The sequence below is a fragment of the Apiospora phragmitis genome (assembly GCF_038363925.1).
Source record: "Apiospora phragmitis strain CBS 135458 chromosome Unknown utg000006l:1.0-5683423.0:1.0-5690449.0, whole genome shotgun sequence".
NCBI classification, from domain to species: Eukaryota; Fungi; Ascomycota; class Sordariomycetes; order Amphisphaeriales; family Apiosporaceae; genus Apiospora; species Apiospora phragmitis.
Window position 1 is genome coordinate 996,150 of NW_027117404.1, and position 13,831 is coordinate 1,009,980.

Consider the following 13,831-nt stretch of genomic DNA (forward strand, 5'->3'; position numbering starts at 1 on the left):
TATTCGATAGCGCCCTTTTCAGCAACGTTTGGACACCAATGTTTCGAGGTTGTTAAAAGGAAACAGAAAATAGTATTCAGTTTAATAGGATAGAGAATGTTATATTGCTAAAATCCATGGGACACCCAGTCGCAAACGGGGGATCATTTTGAACTTTTTGTTGTTGGACAGTAGGTAATTAGGCGCCACAGGAGGTTCTTAAGCAGCCAGCCACAAGGCCCCAGCAATAGGCTACAGCACATGCCTGCTCCCCATCCCCCACTTCGGTTCTGTATAGGCTGACTTCGCTTCCACGAGCTAGGTTCAATCCGATTAAATTCACCATTTCAAGACCCTGCAGATTGCCAAATCCGACATGATGCCAACATCATCCCCGTCTCCCCTCATGACGGGTGCCATTGCGGCAGCCGCCGTCCCCGCAGCCCTCTACCTGCTGAACGGCCTCGCCGGGCCCAAGCCGTCCACCCCACGAGCCGCTCTGGCGCCGGCGTCGGAGCGCGTGTGCATCCTCGGCGCTTCGAGCGGCCTGGGCCGCGACCTTGCCAAGAAGTACGCCGCGCGCGGCGCCAAGGTCTGCCTGGTCGCCCGCCGCGCCGAGCTGATCGCCGCGCTGGCACGGGAGTGCTGCGGCGGCGAGGAGGAGGAGGAGGAGGGAGGAGGAGGAGGAGGAGGAGGAGGAGGACCGCCGCTGCATCGGCATCGCCGCCGACGTCGCCGTCGCCGAGGACATGGTGGCGGTCCGCGAGCGCATCCGCCAGGCCTGGGGCGGCCTCGACACGCTGCACATCTGCGCCGGCGTCTCGGCGCTGCAGCCCGTCATGGACCTGGCCGGCGTCGCACCGGGCGAGGATGCGTCGGCTGACAGCATCCGGCGGGTCGTCGAGATCACGGGTCGCGCGACTCAGGGAAACCTGGTTGGCCCTCTCGTCGCGGCGCTAACCTTTGTGCGTTATAATCACCATTATCTGCTGCTGCCCATATTCCCCTTTCTCGCCATAAACAGGTGAAAGGTGAACGAACTAATCTTTCGGCATCGATAGATTCCTATGTTACAGCGCACCTCGTCTTACCCAGCCATTCTTCTCGTTTCATCGCTCGCAGCTATGGTCGGCGCCCCCACGCGCGCACTGTACGGATCCACCAAGGCCTCGTCGCTGCTGCTCTTCCAGTCGCTTGCCGTCGAGCATCCGCGCATCGCCTTCACCTTCTTGCTTCCCGCAACGATTGAGGGCAACTTCCGCGCCTCCGCCGTGGATGCGGGTCCGGTCCGGGAGGCGGACCCCAACAAGACGGGCTTGAAGATCGACTACGTTGCGAACCGGTGCATCGCAGCCGTGGACCAACAGACGACAGGCAACATCTTCATACCCTTCTTCCCCAACTTCCTGGCGCCGCTGATCTACACTTTGTGGCCGGGTTTCGTGGAGAAGGCGGCCCGGAAGAAGTACAACTTTGAGGCATCGTAGAACCGAAAGGTCATGTAACTGCTGTTGATATACGGAACTATGTGCACATTCAACCCATGTGTTACTCTACGGAATCGAGGCTTAGTTTTGCCGCATTTGAGAGAGAAGGCTTGCTACAAGCTGGAATGGCTGCCTCCCAGCCCCATTGTGTTTCGGAGTGCCCACAGTTCTTCCAAGTATTAGGGACGGGCTCCAAGCACAGAAACATGGAAGGGGAAGTTCTTCTGGGGATGTGGATTGTTCATAGCGGCGAGGGCGTCATCTTTGCTGATCAAAGCACACTCTCGGACTCTTGATTACCAATGATGTGGTGTCACAACTGGATGGCAGGTACTTGGCGCTGATTTGTCACTCTCGTACAAGTCGGATGGTGCGGAGTGAAGATAGGAAGGATGCAGGTCCGCCAGCACATCATTGTAGGACTCGTCGCATTCGGGTCAATATCGAGCTCAGGTCCGCCGCAAGTTATGGAACTGGACGGAAATGCAACCTGGAACCATCAATGTCGCCATGACGTACCCCGCACTGCCTGTGCATAGTATATATTTAACCTCCGTCGCATATCATCGTCAGGACGAACTTTCCAAATGCTTCGCTGTTTTCGCAATAACCCCACATCCCGCAACTTGCTAGCATTTAATCAGCGTTATTCGTCTACGCACAACACAATGGCAGCCACATCTCATAAGATCAAGTTGTACACCAGCCACGGATGTCCCTGTAAGATCGAAGAAGAAGAGAAAGCTTTCCGCACGTGAGCCTGTGACGAGGTCTAGATACTAACGTGGGACCCGTCGCCGGGTTATCCAGGGGCCCACCGCGCGCACATCGCCCTGGCCGAGCTCAACGTCCCCTTCCAGGAGGAGATCGTCGACCTCAGCGTCCCGCGCACCCGTGAGTACCTGAAAGTGAACCCGCGCGGCCTCGTGCCCGCGCTCGAGTTCGACGGCCAGGTCGTCACCGAGTCGGGCATCGTCGCCGCCTTCCTGGCCGACGCCTACCCGCAGGCGGGGCTGGTGCCCGCGTCCACCGACGCCAACGGGCCCCTGGCCCGCGCCCGCATCGCCTTTTTCGTCGATACCTACTTCAGCAAGGCCGTCGGCCACGCCCAGAAGGCGGTCGCGGCTTACGCGGACGGCGAGGCCGCCCAGCAGCCGGCGCTGGCGGATTTCGTCGCGGCCGTCGTCAAGGAGATCGAGCCGCTGCTCGCGGACGCGGCTCCTTTCTTCGGGGGCAGCAGCAAGCTGACTCTGGCTGAGGTATGTTGTTGAATGAACCCGCCCCTTTTCGGGTTTCGACTATCAGCTCCAGTTCTTAACCTTTTACTCTTCTCTCTCCTCCCCATATAGGTCCAGACGGGTTCCTTTCTACTCCGCCTCTACGCTTACATCAAGCACGGGCTGGTCCCCGCCAGCCTTGAGGGAGAGTTGGCCACGAAGGCGCCAACTTCGACAAGTGGGCCAAGGCCACCATCGCACACGAGAGCGTCACGTGTGTCTGGGACGAGGATAGGGTCATTGCGCACTCCAGGTATAGGTTTGCCAAGAAGTGAACCTGACATTTCGATGACGGAGGTTTGGGCCGGATGAGCGAGTTGCTTTCGATAGATACCTAGTCATTTTAATTGGGACACTACTCCACGGTTTTTATTCGTGGTGGCTCAGCTTGTGATACACACTGGTATATATATAAGTACTGAACTATACTATACACATCTATAAGTATGGCTTTGCGCGTTGTTGCTGGTTCAGGTCAGACATTATTCAGCCCAACCCAACCGCCCTTGTCCCTGGACAAGGAGTCTCTAGCAATGAGGACGTGTAAAGACCACAGAAAGCAGAAGCTTGAACCAAGAAGTTTTACTGTAACTCCAGCTAGGTGGCGTGGCTGGACCTGTTTGCTTCGGCGATGAGCCTAGGGACTTAACTTCATCTTATCTGTGACATGGTGCAGGTGGTAAGCTAAAGCACCCCCTCACGGGCCACTTTATTGAGCTACCGTTACCCCTGTAATTAAAGCCATTTCTACGGCTAGAATTAACGTAAATATACTATCTTTCGTTGTTTTTAATAATAATATAGTCTTCCGCCTCTATATTATTATTTTTTATAGCTTTTATAACGTTACGAAGCCCTCTTAACACTTTAATATTATTAGCTTCGTCCTTATATATAACCTTACCCCTTAGTTTTTACTTAGCTCGGCGTATGTTAGCTATACGAATAAATCGTTATCCCGGTGCGATTTTTACTTTTTAACGTATTCTCGTAGTTTTATTATCGAGTTTAGTTTAAAAATAATCGATTTAAGCTTTAAAATACGCGATTTTATTAACGTTTTAATTTAAAGCTTTATTAGCTTTTTTAATAAAAAATCGTTAAGAGGGTAATTTAAAAGTAGGGTTCGTAATAGTTAATTTTCGATTATTATTTCGTAATTTTTAAATATTAAAGGGTGTTTTAATAGATATTAAAGTTAATTCGGCGAAAAAATCGAGTATTAATTCTTTTTTAATTATCTTTAATAATTTTAAACGTATTTAAGTAACCTTTATATCTTTTAAAATAACGTATTTTAACGATAACGGTTTTAAGCGATCCCGCGACTAAATTTTAATCGTTTTTTAAGCGTTTTTAATTATAAAAAAAGTTAATACATTAATCTTAGTTTAGCGATATATTTTTAATATATTTATTTTCGTAGGCTTTAGTTTAAAAACTATATTCGAGTACTTTTTTAAAATAATCCTTAACTTTCTCTTTAATAAACCGAAAACTCTTATATTTAAAACCTATACTATATAATTATAATATAGCTTATAAAAAATTAACTATATTTTATTTACGAGATAAAGTTATAAAAAATTATTATTTATATACGATTTATAATTATTATAAATTAAAACGACTTATTTATTATTATAATAAAATTATATATAAAGGATAAAGATATTTTAAATTTAATTTAAAGTTATAATATTACTAGTTCACCTTTTAAATAACGCTTTAAACCGCTAATTATTTTAAAGATAGCCGTCTTAGTTTAAAAACTACTAGCTTTAAACGTCGGCCCCCTTAAAAATAACCAGCGGCGGGAGGGCTACCTTATTATAGCTTATATACTCTAAGGTAGTAATCTATTCCCTTTTCTCGACGTCTTTTTTAAAAACTAAATAGCTAGTGGCTTTAATAACCACTTAATAGTTACCGTTAACGCTTTAGCCGATACTTATTTCGTTAGTATTATAAAAGCGTTTAAAAGAGATATTAGCTAGCTTTAAAGTATTAAATTTATTAAAAAAAACGTTAATATTTATTATTATAACTTTATTAACCCGGTTATAATTAATTATTTTTAACTTTACGGTTTTAACGAACTTATTTTTAATTAAAAAACGAGTAACGTACCTCACGGTTTAATTAACCACATAGTTTAATTAACTATTTTCTTATAATTCTTAATAACTAAGTTTATTTTATCTCTTTTTTATTATTTTATTATAATTAATAATTAAAAAGAAAGTAATATATAATTAACGTTTTAAGCGCTTCGAAATAGTTTTAAATTAAATCTTTAATTTATAGTATAAGTTTATAATATCTTTTATATAACTTTACGTTTTTAATATCGCGGCGATACTTTATAATAAAATATACGATTATTAATATAAAAGCTTATTATTTTCGAAAAAAATATAATAATTCGGTATATAATCGAACTAAATTCGTAATCGTTTTTTCTTTAAATAAGTAATATTAAAGATATAGCGAACTAATTACTCCTTTAACGCGACGCGAAACGCGTCGGTATTAATTAAGCCTCTAGCTTTATATAATAATAACTAGACCTCCGGACGCGTTTTAATTAAAAAATCGACTCTTAAAAAGTTCTTTACAAAGATCTCGACGTATATCGCGTATAGTTTACCTTCGTATAAAATATAATTAATAAATATAAGATCTAAAAAGAGGATATCTATAACTTCGACGAGACCGGCTTTCTTATAAGCTAAATCTCGTCCGAAATAATCGTTATAACTTTTAATTAATACGAGAAGTTTAAAGTAATTTAATAAAAGAACTAAAAATAAGTTATAATTATTTAAGGCGTCGGATTATACGGTTACGTTATCCCTTTATATATTATATTTATCGAGAAAACGTACCTCTTTTTTTAATACGAAAACAGCTTATTATCGAAGGATTAAGTAAACGCAACTATTAAAAACGGCTAAACTACGAATGAAAGAGGCGAGGATTAAATTCGATATTTCGATAAATATATAAAGTTTTATACGAAAAATATTTATTATTTATTAATTTTCGAGCTTTATTATAAAAAACACTCGATTATTATACTTTACATATTTTTTTGTTTTATTATATAAGCTTTAACCTCTTAATATCGGCTATTTTTATACGTTAAAAAAGTTATACGAGAAAGAAATTAAGCGTTTTATACGGGCGTATATTACTTATATCTTAAAGGAGGACTTCTTACCAGCGTTTTTAAAAGCGTTCCAGGCCACTTTTATCGTTTTAAATATCTAGGGAGGTTTTTAAAGGGCAGGACTTATACCGTATAATCTAGAATATATTATTTTATAATTAAATATAAAGCTACGTACGTCGACGCCTCCGGCGACCTCTTTTAGCCTATTTATACCTTAAGAATTAAAAACTTTAAATAAGTTAATTAAAGTTTAATTTTAAACCGAGTACGTTAAAAATCGAATCGCGCGATATTAAAATAACTCTTTAATATTAATTTTAACTAAGCTTAATTAAATTATAAAAAATATAACGTAAATTATATACCGGCTTACTTTATTAAAAGGTAAGGTAACTATATTACGAAAGGCAAATAAAATACTTAGCCGGCGCCACCGTACGAAAAGAAAACGGTTATAAAATAAAGGATCACTTCGTATATAAACTAAAAAAAACTTATAGTTTTAAAAAAATATTAATAAATAGTTATAAAACGAATCGCGTTAAAAGATTAATCGTACGAGGACGTTTAAAACGCGCTTATAACGTTATAAAATCTACGGAAAACTCGGATATAATGCTCGTATTTATTAAAATAATATAAAAGTATTTAAAGATAAAGATTTTAATTAATTTTAAAATATTAAATACGTTATAGCGGAATTAATTTATACTTTATTAAATTAAGTCTTTAAAGGTGGTTATTTAAACCGCGTAGTTAATTAAATCGTGGAGTACGTTATATTATCGTTATTTTAAATTATAAGAGGCTTTAAAAGCGTTTAATATTTATTAAGCTATAAACTTAAACGTAATTAATATTAACGCGAAACTTAACTTAGTTTAATTAACGGCTTAATATATTAATTCGTCTTTTAAAAATAGTAATAAAACTTACTAGTCTTTATTAAACTCACTTCTAGTAGGCACACCGGCAAGACGGCGTTAAATATACGATTAAGGGGCTAACTATTTACGGGCGGATTCGCGAGTAGCTGTTTTAAGCTTTACGTTATACACGGTAGCTTATATACGCTTTTAAATATCGAATAAAAATATCGTTATAAAGAATAAAAATAAACGAAAAGAATAAAGGTAATAATTATTTTATAAAATAAAAAGTAATAATTAAATTAAAAAGTTTTCTAGTTAAGATACATAATAAAAAGACGCGTTCGTAGGGTAAAACGCGGTGGCCCGTGAAGGGGTGCTTTAGCTTATACTATAATAAAGTTGTTCTATTAAGGAGTGGCCAGAATGGGATGAAAAGGGGTCTGACTTCGGATGCAGCACCCCTCCAAGCACACGAACATACAAACCAATCAACAGATTATCTCCACCTTGAAATCCTTGGCCCCGATACAACCATCCTTGCCCGCTTATTACTCTTTCTTGGTTGCACTTCCCTACGCATTCCAGTAATGGCCAACACAATCACAACTGATGGACCCAGTCCCATGACGGTTGTTTTCAGTGAAGCCACTGATGAGCAACACCGTCTCCAATGCTATAAGCTCGCAGTCGCCGCCTTCGGGGCCCCTCTTTCCGAGCAAGACTACGTGGAGCGAGAAGAGTACCTGGACCAGCAACCCCTCACTCGACACGGCGGCTGGCGGACTTGGTGTCTTCGCACGACGACGACGACAGAACCGCCAGGCCAGGCCGTCGTTTCGACGTGCAAGACGATACAGCGGAGCCTGATCGTGCGCGACGCAGGCGCCGTCAGCCGGGAAAAGGGGTACTGCATCGCCAGCATGGTGACCCATCCCGACTTCCGCGGCCGGGGGCTTGCGTCGGCGCTTCTGGAGCATCTCGGGCGGTGGTTGGATGGCCCTGGCGAGGCGCTCGCCAGCATGCTGTATACCAGCATTGGAAACGTAAGTAAGCAAACGTCTAGGTCCTTTGGGACTCGCCTGAATGCACGCTCTCGATACAGCTGACAGTCCTCCTCAAGTTATATCACGATAGGGGCTGGAGAATGCTTCCCGCCTACCAGGCTGTGCTCTCTTTCTCACCGCCAGAGCCCCTCCGCTCGCCATCGGATCAGACATTTCCCATAACACGGCTCCTGGAAAAAATCCGACATCTCTGCGTTGTGTATGCGAGACGTGGAGAGCATCAGAACCCCATTCGAGAGTTTTCAGGAAAACAAGGACGAGAGGCACATTTCAGTTCTTCCGACACCAGATATAACGGCATGGAAGCAGGACCGAGGTGACTTCACCGCCGCCAAGACGTTTGATAGAATACCGCAGCATCATGGTTCCATCTGTGAATCGGCAGATACCTGGCTATACTGGTACCACGATTACAGGAAGAAGCATTTGGCGGTTCAAAGGGTCTATCTTGGCCCGCAGGATGACCATCCTCAGCTCATACAAGCATTGGCGGCTATCCTATTGGACGCGGTGAAGGACGCCTCGAACTGGAACCAGCGCGAGGTGGTTGTCTGGGATCCTAGCGCTGCCACTCTGGAAGCTGCAAGTATACTGGGTAAAACCCACGGCTTTTGGGTGGACCACGGTGAAAGAGACGGTGCCAGCATGTCATCTATACGATGGCACGGTGCGGACTTTTCGCGAGAGATCATCGTCCATAACAATGAGAAATTTACCTATAGCTAAAAAGGGGGGATATGCTTAGCACATCACTCGTCGCTATATGGCTTGGATACCTTCAACAAACACAACGTATTAGTTAAAATAGAAGCCGGTCCTTGGAATCCCAGGTGCAAAGCCCATCACAATAGGGACATATATACTACTTCTCCATATAGCGGCGTTAGCCTAAGTTGTAGAGTTAAGTATATTTACAAGTATATTACTCTTTGTATCTAACTTATATATATATAAGCACTGGTATACGCTTTGTAAAAAGTGCGGATTGGAGAAATCGTAATTTATTTCTATGAGGTATAGTCGGATTAAATAATAAAACATCAAAATAGGTCATAGAACGTCACGCTCGTGGTATGAAACTAAAGACGTTGCCTAGTTCAAGGCCTTCTGCCCCTTGTATTGGCCCGTCCGCCCCTGAGCGGCATCGTAGAGGGCCTGGATGTCCGCCTTCCACTGGTCCACATTGAGTCTCAGAATGCGTCGGTCATAGGTCAAGACTAGACAAAACATCACCAGATCAGTATGCTGTGCGGCGGAAGTATGAGATGAGAAAGCAAAAAGGCTCGAAACTTACATCCATTGACTTCACCCTCCACATCGGTCGTCTGGGTCCAGACGGCCCCGCTGCAAGCGTATCTTTGGATCTGCTCCTTGAGCTCTGTCATAAGGATGTGACCGCGGTAGTTGTAGGCTTCCAGATCGGCATCGATCTCATATGTCTGATTGATGGCGTTGATGGCTTCTTGCACTTTCCAGAGACTGGGGTGGGGCGGTATTGTCAGCATCGGCATGTCAAAGAGGGGGTGCCTTCAAGGATGAGTCGGCCGGTGAGACTTACTTTTGCGCAGAAACATTGTGCCCAATGCCACCAAACTCGCCCTGAATGGCGATGCGCTTGGGGTCGTGGGGAGATGAATTGAGCGAGTAAAAGGGCGAACCACATTGCGGGTTGGCGTAATGATGGTTGTCGTGATAGTCGCCGGCGCCGTGGTCGAACCAGCCCGAGGTCGCGTCAACGAGCCGAGTAGGATCCAGCTGCTTGGTGCGGGCGGCCAGGTCGTATTCCGGATAGTAACCTTGGGTAATTTGACCCCACCCTTCATTGTAGATTATCTAAGGCAGGAAGTGTATCGTCAGTAGGTGCGTTTGACTGGAAGGATTAGAAGGATTCAATGGAAACATACCCATGTGTAGATGCTGGGGTAGCTCTTGTGTTGGTCGATCATGATTTCGAACTGTCGCTCGAACTCGGCCTGCTGGGCGGCATTCGGCTTTGGCTCCCCGTCGAACATGGCCGGCATGTCCTGGATGACAAGCAGGCCAAGCTGGTCGCAGGCCTGGTAAAACAGAGCTGGCTCGACTTTGATCTATATTCCCATCGCCAAATCAGTGATCGGATTCTAACGTAATGCTTACTGTGGTTGAAGGTGCGTCTGCGTCTTGCTCAACTTACATGCTTTCGCACCATGTTGAGACCTAAGCTCTTCAACACCTCCAGATCGTAGACCATGGCTTCGCGACTCGGGGGCGTGTGAAGGCCATCGGGCCAGTAGCCCTGGTCCAGAGTGCCGAAGTGGAAGAAGAATTTGCCGTTGATGAGCGGTCGAACAATGCCATTGACTTCACCGACCGAGACCGTCCTGAAACCGGTGTAACTTGTCACTTCATCGTCCTTTTGGAACATAAAATATCAGTAAACATCCCACGTGTTTTGATTGGAACAAGTTAACTCACGCCCAACTTGATGCTCAGGTTATACAGAGTAGGTGAGTCGGGGGGACCACAGCTTGGGCGAGTCGACCACGAACTCGATGGGCGTGTTACCCGAGGCCTCGTGCGACATGATGGACACTCCCTCGTCCCCGACGATCGAAATGCTGACTTTGTCGTTCCCTCCCGATGTCGCGACCTGCATCTTGACTGTGACACTGTCAGTAAATCCCGGTGACACTGAGGCGCGCTGCTTCGTGGAAAGCAATCCCTATTTGGTTTCTCTCGCTGCGACTTACCCTTACCATCCGCATCCGCCGAAATGTCCAGCTTCTGGATGTAGTTTTTCGGTACAGATTCCATCCATACCGTCTGCCAAATGCCGGTGCACGCTCGGTAGAAGATGTGAGAGGGGTTGACCCGCTGTTTTCCCATGGGGATGTTGTAGCCCATGGAATCAGTAGGGTCGAAAACATGCACGTGTCTGCCACGAGGCGACAGGTCAGCCAGGATACACACACGGATCCTCGGGGGAGGAGCAGATATTACGGTATACGTACAGCGTGTTGGTGCCATTGACACGGACGAGGTTGGTTACATCGAAGTTGAAGTGCCAGTAGCCACCCCTGTGGAACCCGGCCTTGCGCCCGTTAACGAAGACTGTAGCTTCGTAGTCCACGGCCTCAAAGTTAAGCATGATTCGGCGTCCCGTCTGGGTCCAGTCGTGCGGGACAGTGAATTCTCGCGTCAACCAAGCATACGTCACATTGATATCCTGAACCCCTGAAAGGCCACTCTCCAAGCAAGACGGCACAAGAACGTCTGCCGCGTTCGCGAACGACTTTTAAGGTATTTGGTCAGCCAACGGCACATCCAACTGGTTCCGAGTTGGTGCAACTCGAAGTAACGGGTACTCACTTCATTTATGGGCGCCATACGAGCCTCGGGGTCGGCTCGTCTGTACTTCCAGATGCCGTTGAGATTCTGCCATTGCGGGCGCTGAAGGAGTGGTCGCGGGTACTCTGGCCACGGGTTCGTGCCGACCTTGTAGGTCCATTCCGTGTCAAGAGGAGGCGTCTGTACTTGATAGCCAAGCACCTGGGACACGGCGGCGAGCACGCCGAAGACGACTTGGCCACTGATATGCATCTTGGTGTCGGAAGATCACAGACCAGACAAGCTATAGCTTATTCTTCTCCACTGGCTGTGGTCCTAGAGGACACGGGGTTTGGGGGATGGGAAGGGGAGGAGAGGATAAACCCAGAGTTGATATGAAAAGGTTTCCAAGGTCCCGTAACGCAACGCCACCAACGGGGTCGTCCAGGAGGCGGGACAGACGGCTCATGTTATATAGATCCCGGACTCGCGCTGATCGGTCTTTTCTCGCACGAGGCTTGCTTGCCAGTGTGCCGCCCTAGCATCGCAGATTCTCCAATGGTTGCCAAGCCGGTTTCCGACCTTCCTAATTCCGATACCATCCTCGTTTCCTTGGATGACGCCGTACCTCAAGGCCGCCCACTAAGGCCAAGCAGGAAAACGAAAGAGCGGTGCGGTCAGGCTGCAGACGCAAGAGTCTGCGTGGGTCAGTTGGCTCGACTAGCGACTTGCAACTGACATCAAGCTGTAAGAGTACCGCGGAGAGTAAGAAAGCAAAGTACATACAGTAGCCATGCTACGGATGGCGCCCGGATCCACGAAGAAGCTCCACCGGTGTATGTATCCCTGGACTTGCATGGAGTGCCAGAGTTTGCGACCCAATTGCGGAAGGGTCAAAGGTATATCAGATACGAAGAGTACCTTGGTATCGACTCATCTCGTTGGTGTAACGTAGTAGCTCAGCACGGGATTCGCTGGATAGGCATTGACTCTCTAAGATTGACTTACGGCGTCGCGTGCTAGGGATATCTGGAGTTATTGACGTAGGACATGGGTAGCTAATGCAGGCGAGGTGACTAGCCAAGGCAGCCTAGGGATGTGACCGAATCACCGTCTACCTAGGTATACTCTAGTAACTCGACCCAGCAAGTGCCAGCTCGAGGGCGGTTCTCGGCAATGCAGTGGATTTCCCATTGCCATGATATCGCGTCTGGATGGCAGTTTGCCGGTCCGACTAAGCCCAGGAATGCCTCACTTGTGGCTCCCGACTGCAGACAATGGTGTTCGTGACTGACTGTCTGTAAGCCGTTTCTATCCTTCGGCCTGTACCAGCCCTACAGTATAGATCTACGGCCCTCGCCTCGTAGGTGAAGAACGTAGGTTAACGAAAGCAAACCCATGCAGGTAAGAGAAACCGCAAACTCGAGGCTCACCGCTCAATTGGGGAAAACAAAACAAAACAAAACAATAAAAGCGAATCAATCACGGCTGTTTTCGATAACTCTGCATATCTCAATTTACGCCTAGCCGTGCTCACTCGCCATCGTGTGGCTCGGTGATTCAGCCAAGATATGATATCTCAAAAGTAGGCAGCAGCAGATAGAGAGCGCGGGTGCTCCGGCGTTGCAACTTGTCACTTGTACCAGCTCCCAGGCTGTGCCGGCCTTGGGCCCTGCCAAATGGCAGATGATCATCGTTTTGGCGACTCGGCAGAAGATTGAGGGGGAAACCGACGAAATGGCCCGAAGGAAGATGACGGTTACCGTCTGATGGTGGGTATAAGAAAACCTGCTGGATGCTGGCAGATTGCTGGCACCAATAACGGCCAATCTTCCATGCTGGAGAACATGTGGAGTAAATAATCTAGAATGCCATCTGCCACAAGTAGAATACTCCTGTTCGACCAGTGAGACACAGCTAAACGAGGCCGATGAAATAATGGTCCACGATAATGACATGATGCTCATCACAGGGTCAGCAAAACTTGAGAGGCCGAGGCCCGTCATTGCCCTCATAGAGTCCGGACTATCGAAGGGAGGTGGAAATGTGAGCAGGCAGTCGTCTGGGCGTTGCTTTTGTTCACTGCGGGGAACCTTGAGTTACAAGGCGATCTCCAACCGCCACGGAGACTTTGGAATCTTGGCATGCACCCCTCCAAGCCACCTGTCGCCTTAAGAGCCCCTAGCACAAGGCAAAGAACGTGTCCAGCGCCCAGCGCCCCTCCCCTCGGCTCCTCTTCAGCCAGTGCCGCGAGCAAAATGCGGGGAGGACCAGCTAGAAAGAATAGCTGGACGCAAGGCTCGTGATGCTACCTACCTTAGGCACCCACATCGATGCAATGTAAGGGTTTGTTGTATCCCCTCAAATGCGAGGGGGGTTGTCACGTCTCGTGATCAGAAGTTCATGCCTAGGAAGGAATAAATGAGGTTGATTCTTCACGAGACCCCAGCTTCTACACCCCCTTACAAAGCGACGGCATCGTGACAAACCGGGGTTTGCCAAATTGGAATGTTTGACTCGCTTCTTGAATGCTTGAATCTCACCTGAGCGCTCAAAGCTGTCGAGATTAAGCCGTCAATTCGACTGCCAGGCTTTTGTTTTTTCAACTTCACTCCATCCCTCACGGCAGCAGAGAGCAGATTTTAGTTTCCAATTTTAATCTCTGGAAACT

General features: G+C 46.4%; 4 protein-coding genes across 4 annotated transcripts; 3 read left to right on the forward strand and 1 right to left on the reverse strand.

Annotated features, from left to right (window-relative positions):
- Positions 1-358: 358 nt before the first annotated feature.
- PG994_005600 (uncharacterized protein) lies at positions 359-1,466 on the forward strand (the record flags this gene model as incomplete). Its single annotated transcript, XM_066857009.1, has 3 exons — positions 359-621; positions 644-944; positions 1,056-1,466. The coding sequence occupies 3 exons, from the start codon at positions 359-361 to the stop codon at positions 1,464-1,466; spliced, it is 975 nt and encodes a 324-aa protein (XP_066716278.1).
- Positions 1,467-2,134: 668 nt separating this feature from the next.
- Positions 2,135-3,018, forward strand: PG994_005601 (Glutathione S-transferase domain-containing protein; the record flags this gene model as incomplete). Its single annotated transcript, XM_066857010.1, has 4 exons — positions 2,135-2,186; positions 2,277-2,725; positions 2,816-2,869; positions 2,923-3,018. 4 exons carry the CDS (start codon positions 2,135-2,137, stop codon positions 3,016-3,018), a joined length of 651 nt encoding a protein of 216 aa, XP_066716279.1.
- A 4,359-nt stretch (positions 3,019-7,377) lies between these two features.
- On the forward strand, positions 7,378-8,580 carry PG994_005602 (uncharacterized protein; the record flags this gene model as incomplete). Its single annotated transcript, XM_066857011.1, has 2 exons — positions 7,378-7,833; positions 8,101-8,580. 2 exons carry the CDS (start codon positions 7,378-7,380, stop codon positions 8,578-8,580), a joined length of 936 nt encoding a protein of 311 aa, XP_066716280.1.
- Positions 8,581-8,946: 366 nt separating this feature from the next.
- On the reverse strand, positions 8,947-11,433 carry PG994_005603 (glycoside hydrolase superfamily; the record flags this gene model as incomplete). The annotated part of the gene is made up of 9 exons (XM_066857012.1): positions 8,947-9,071; positions 9,149-9,333; positions 9,413-9,687; positions 9,759-9,941; positions 10,028-10,246; positions 10,334-10,494; positions 10,584-10,768; positions 10,806-11,125; positions 11,203-11,433. The coding sequence occupies 9 exons, from the start codon at positions 11,431-11,433 to the stop codon at positions 8,947-8,949; spliced, it is 1,884 nt and encodes a 627-aa protein (XP_066716281.1).
- Positions 11,434-13,831: the final 2,398 nt, after the last annotated feature.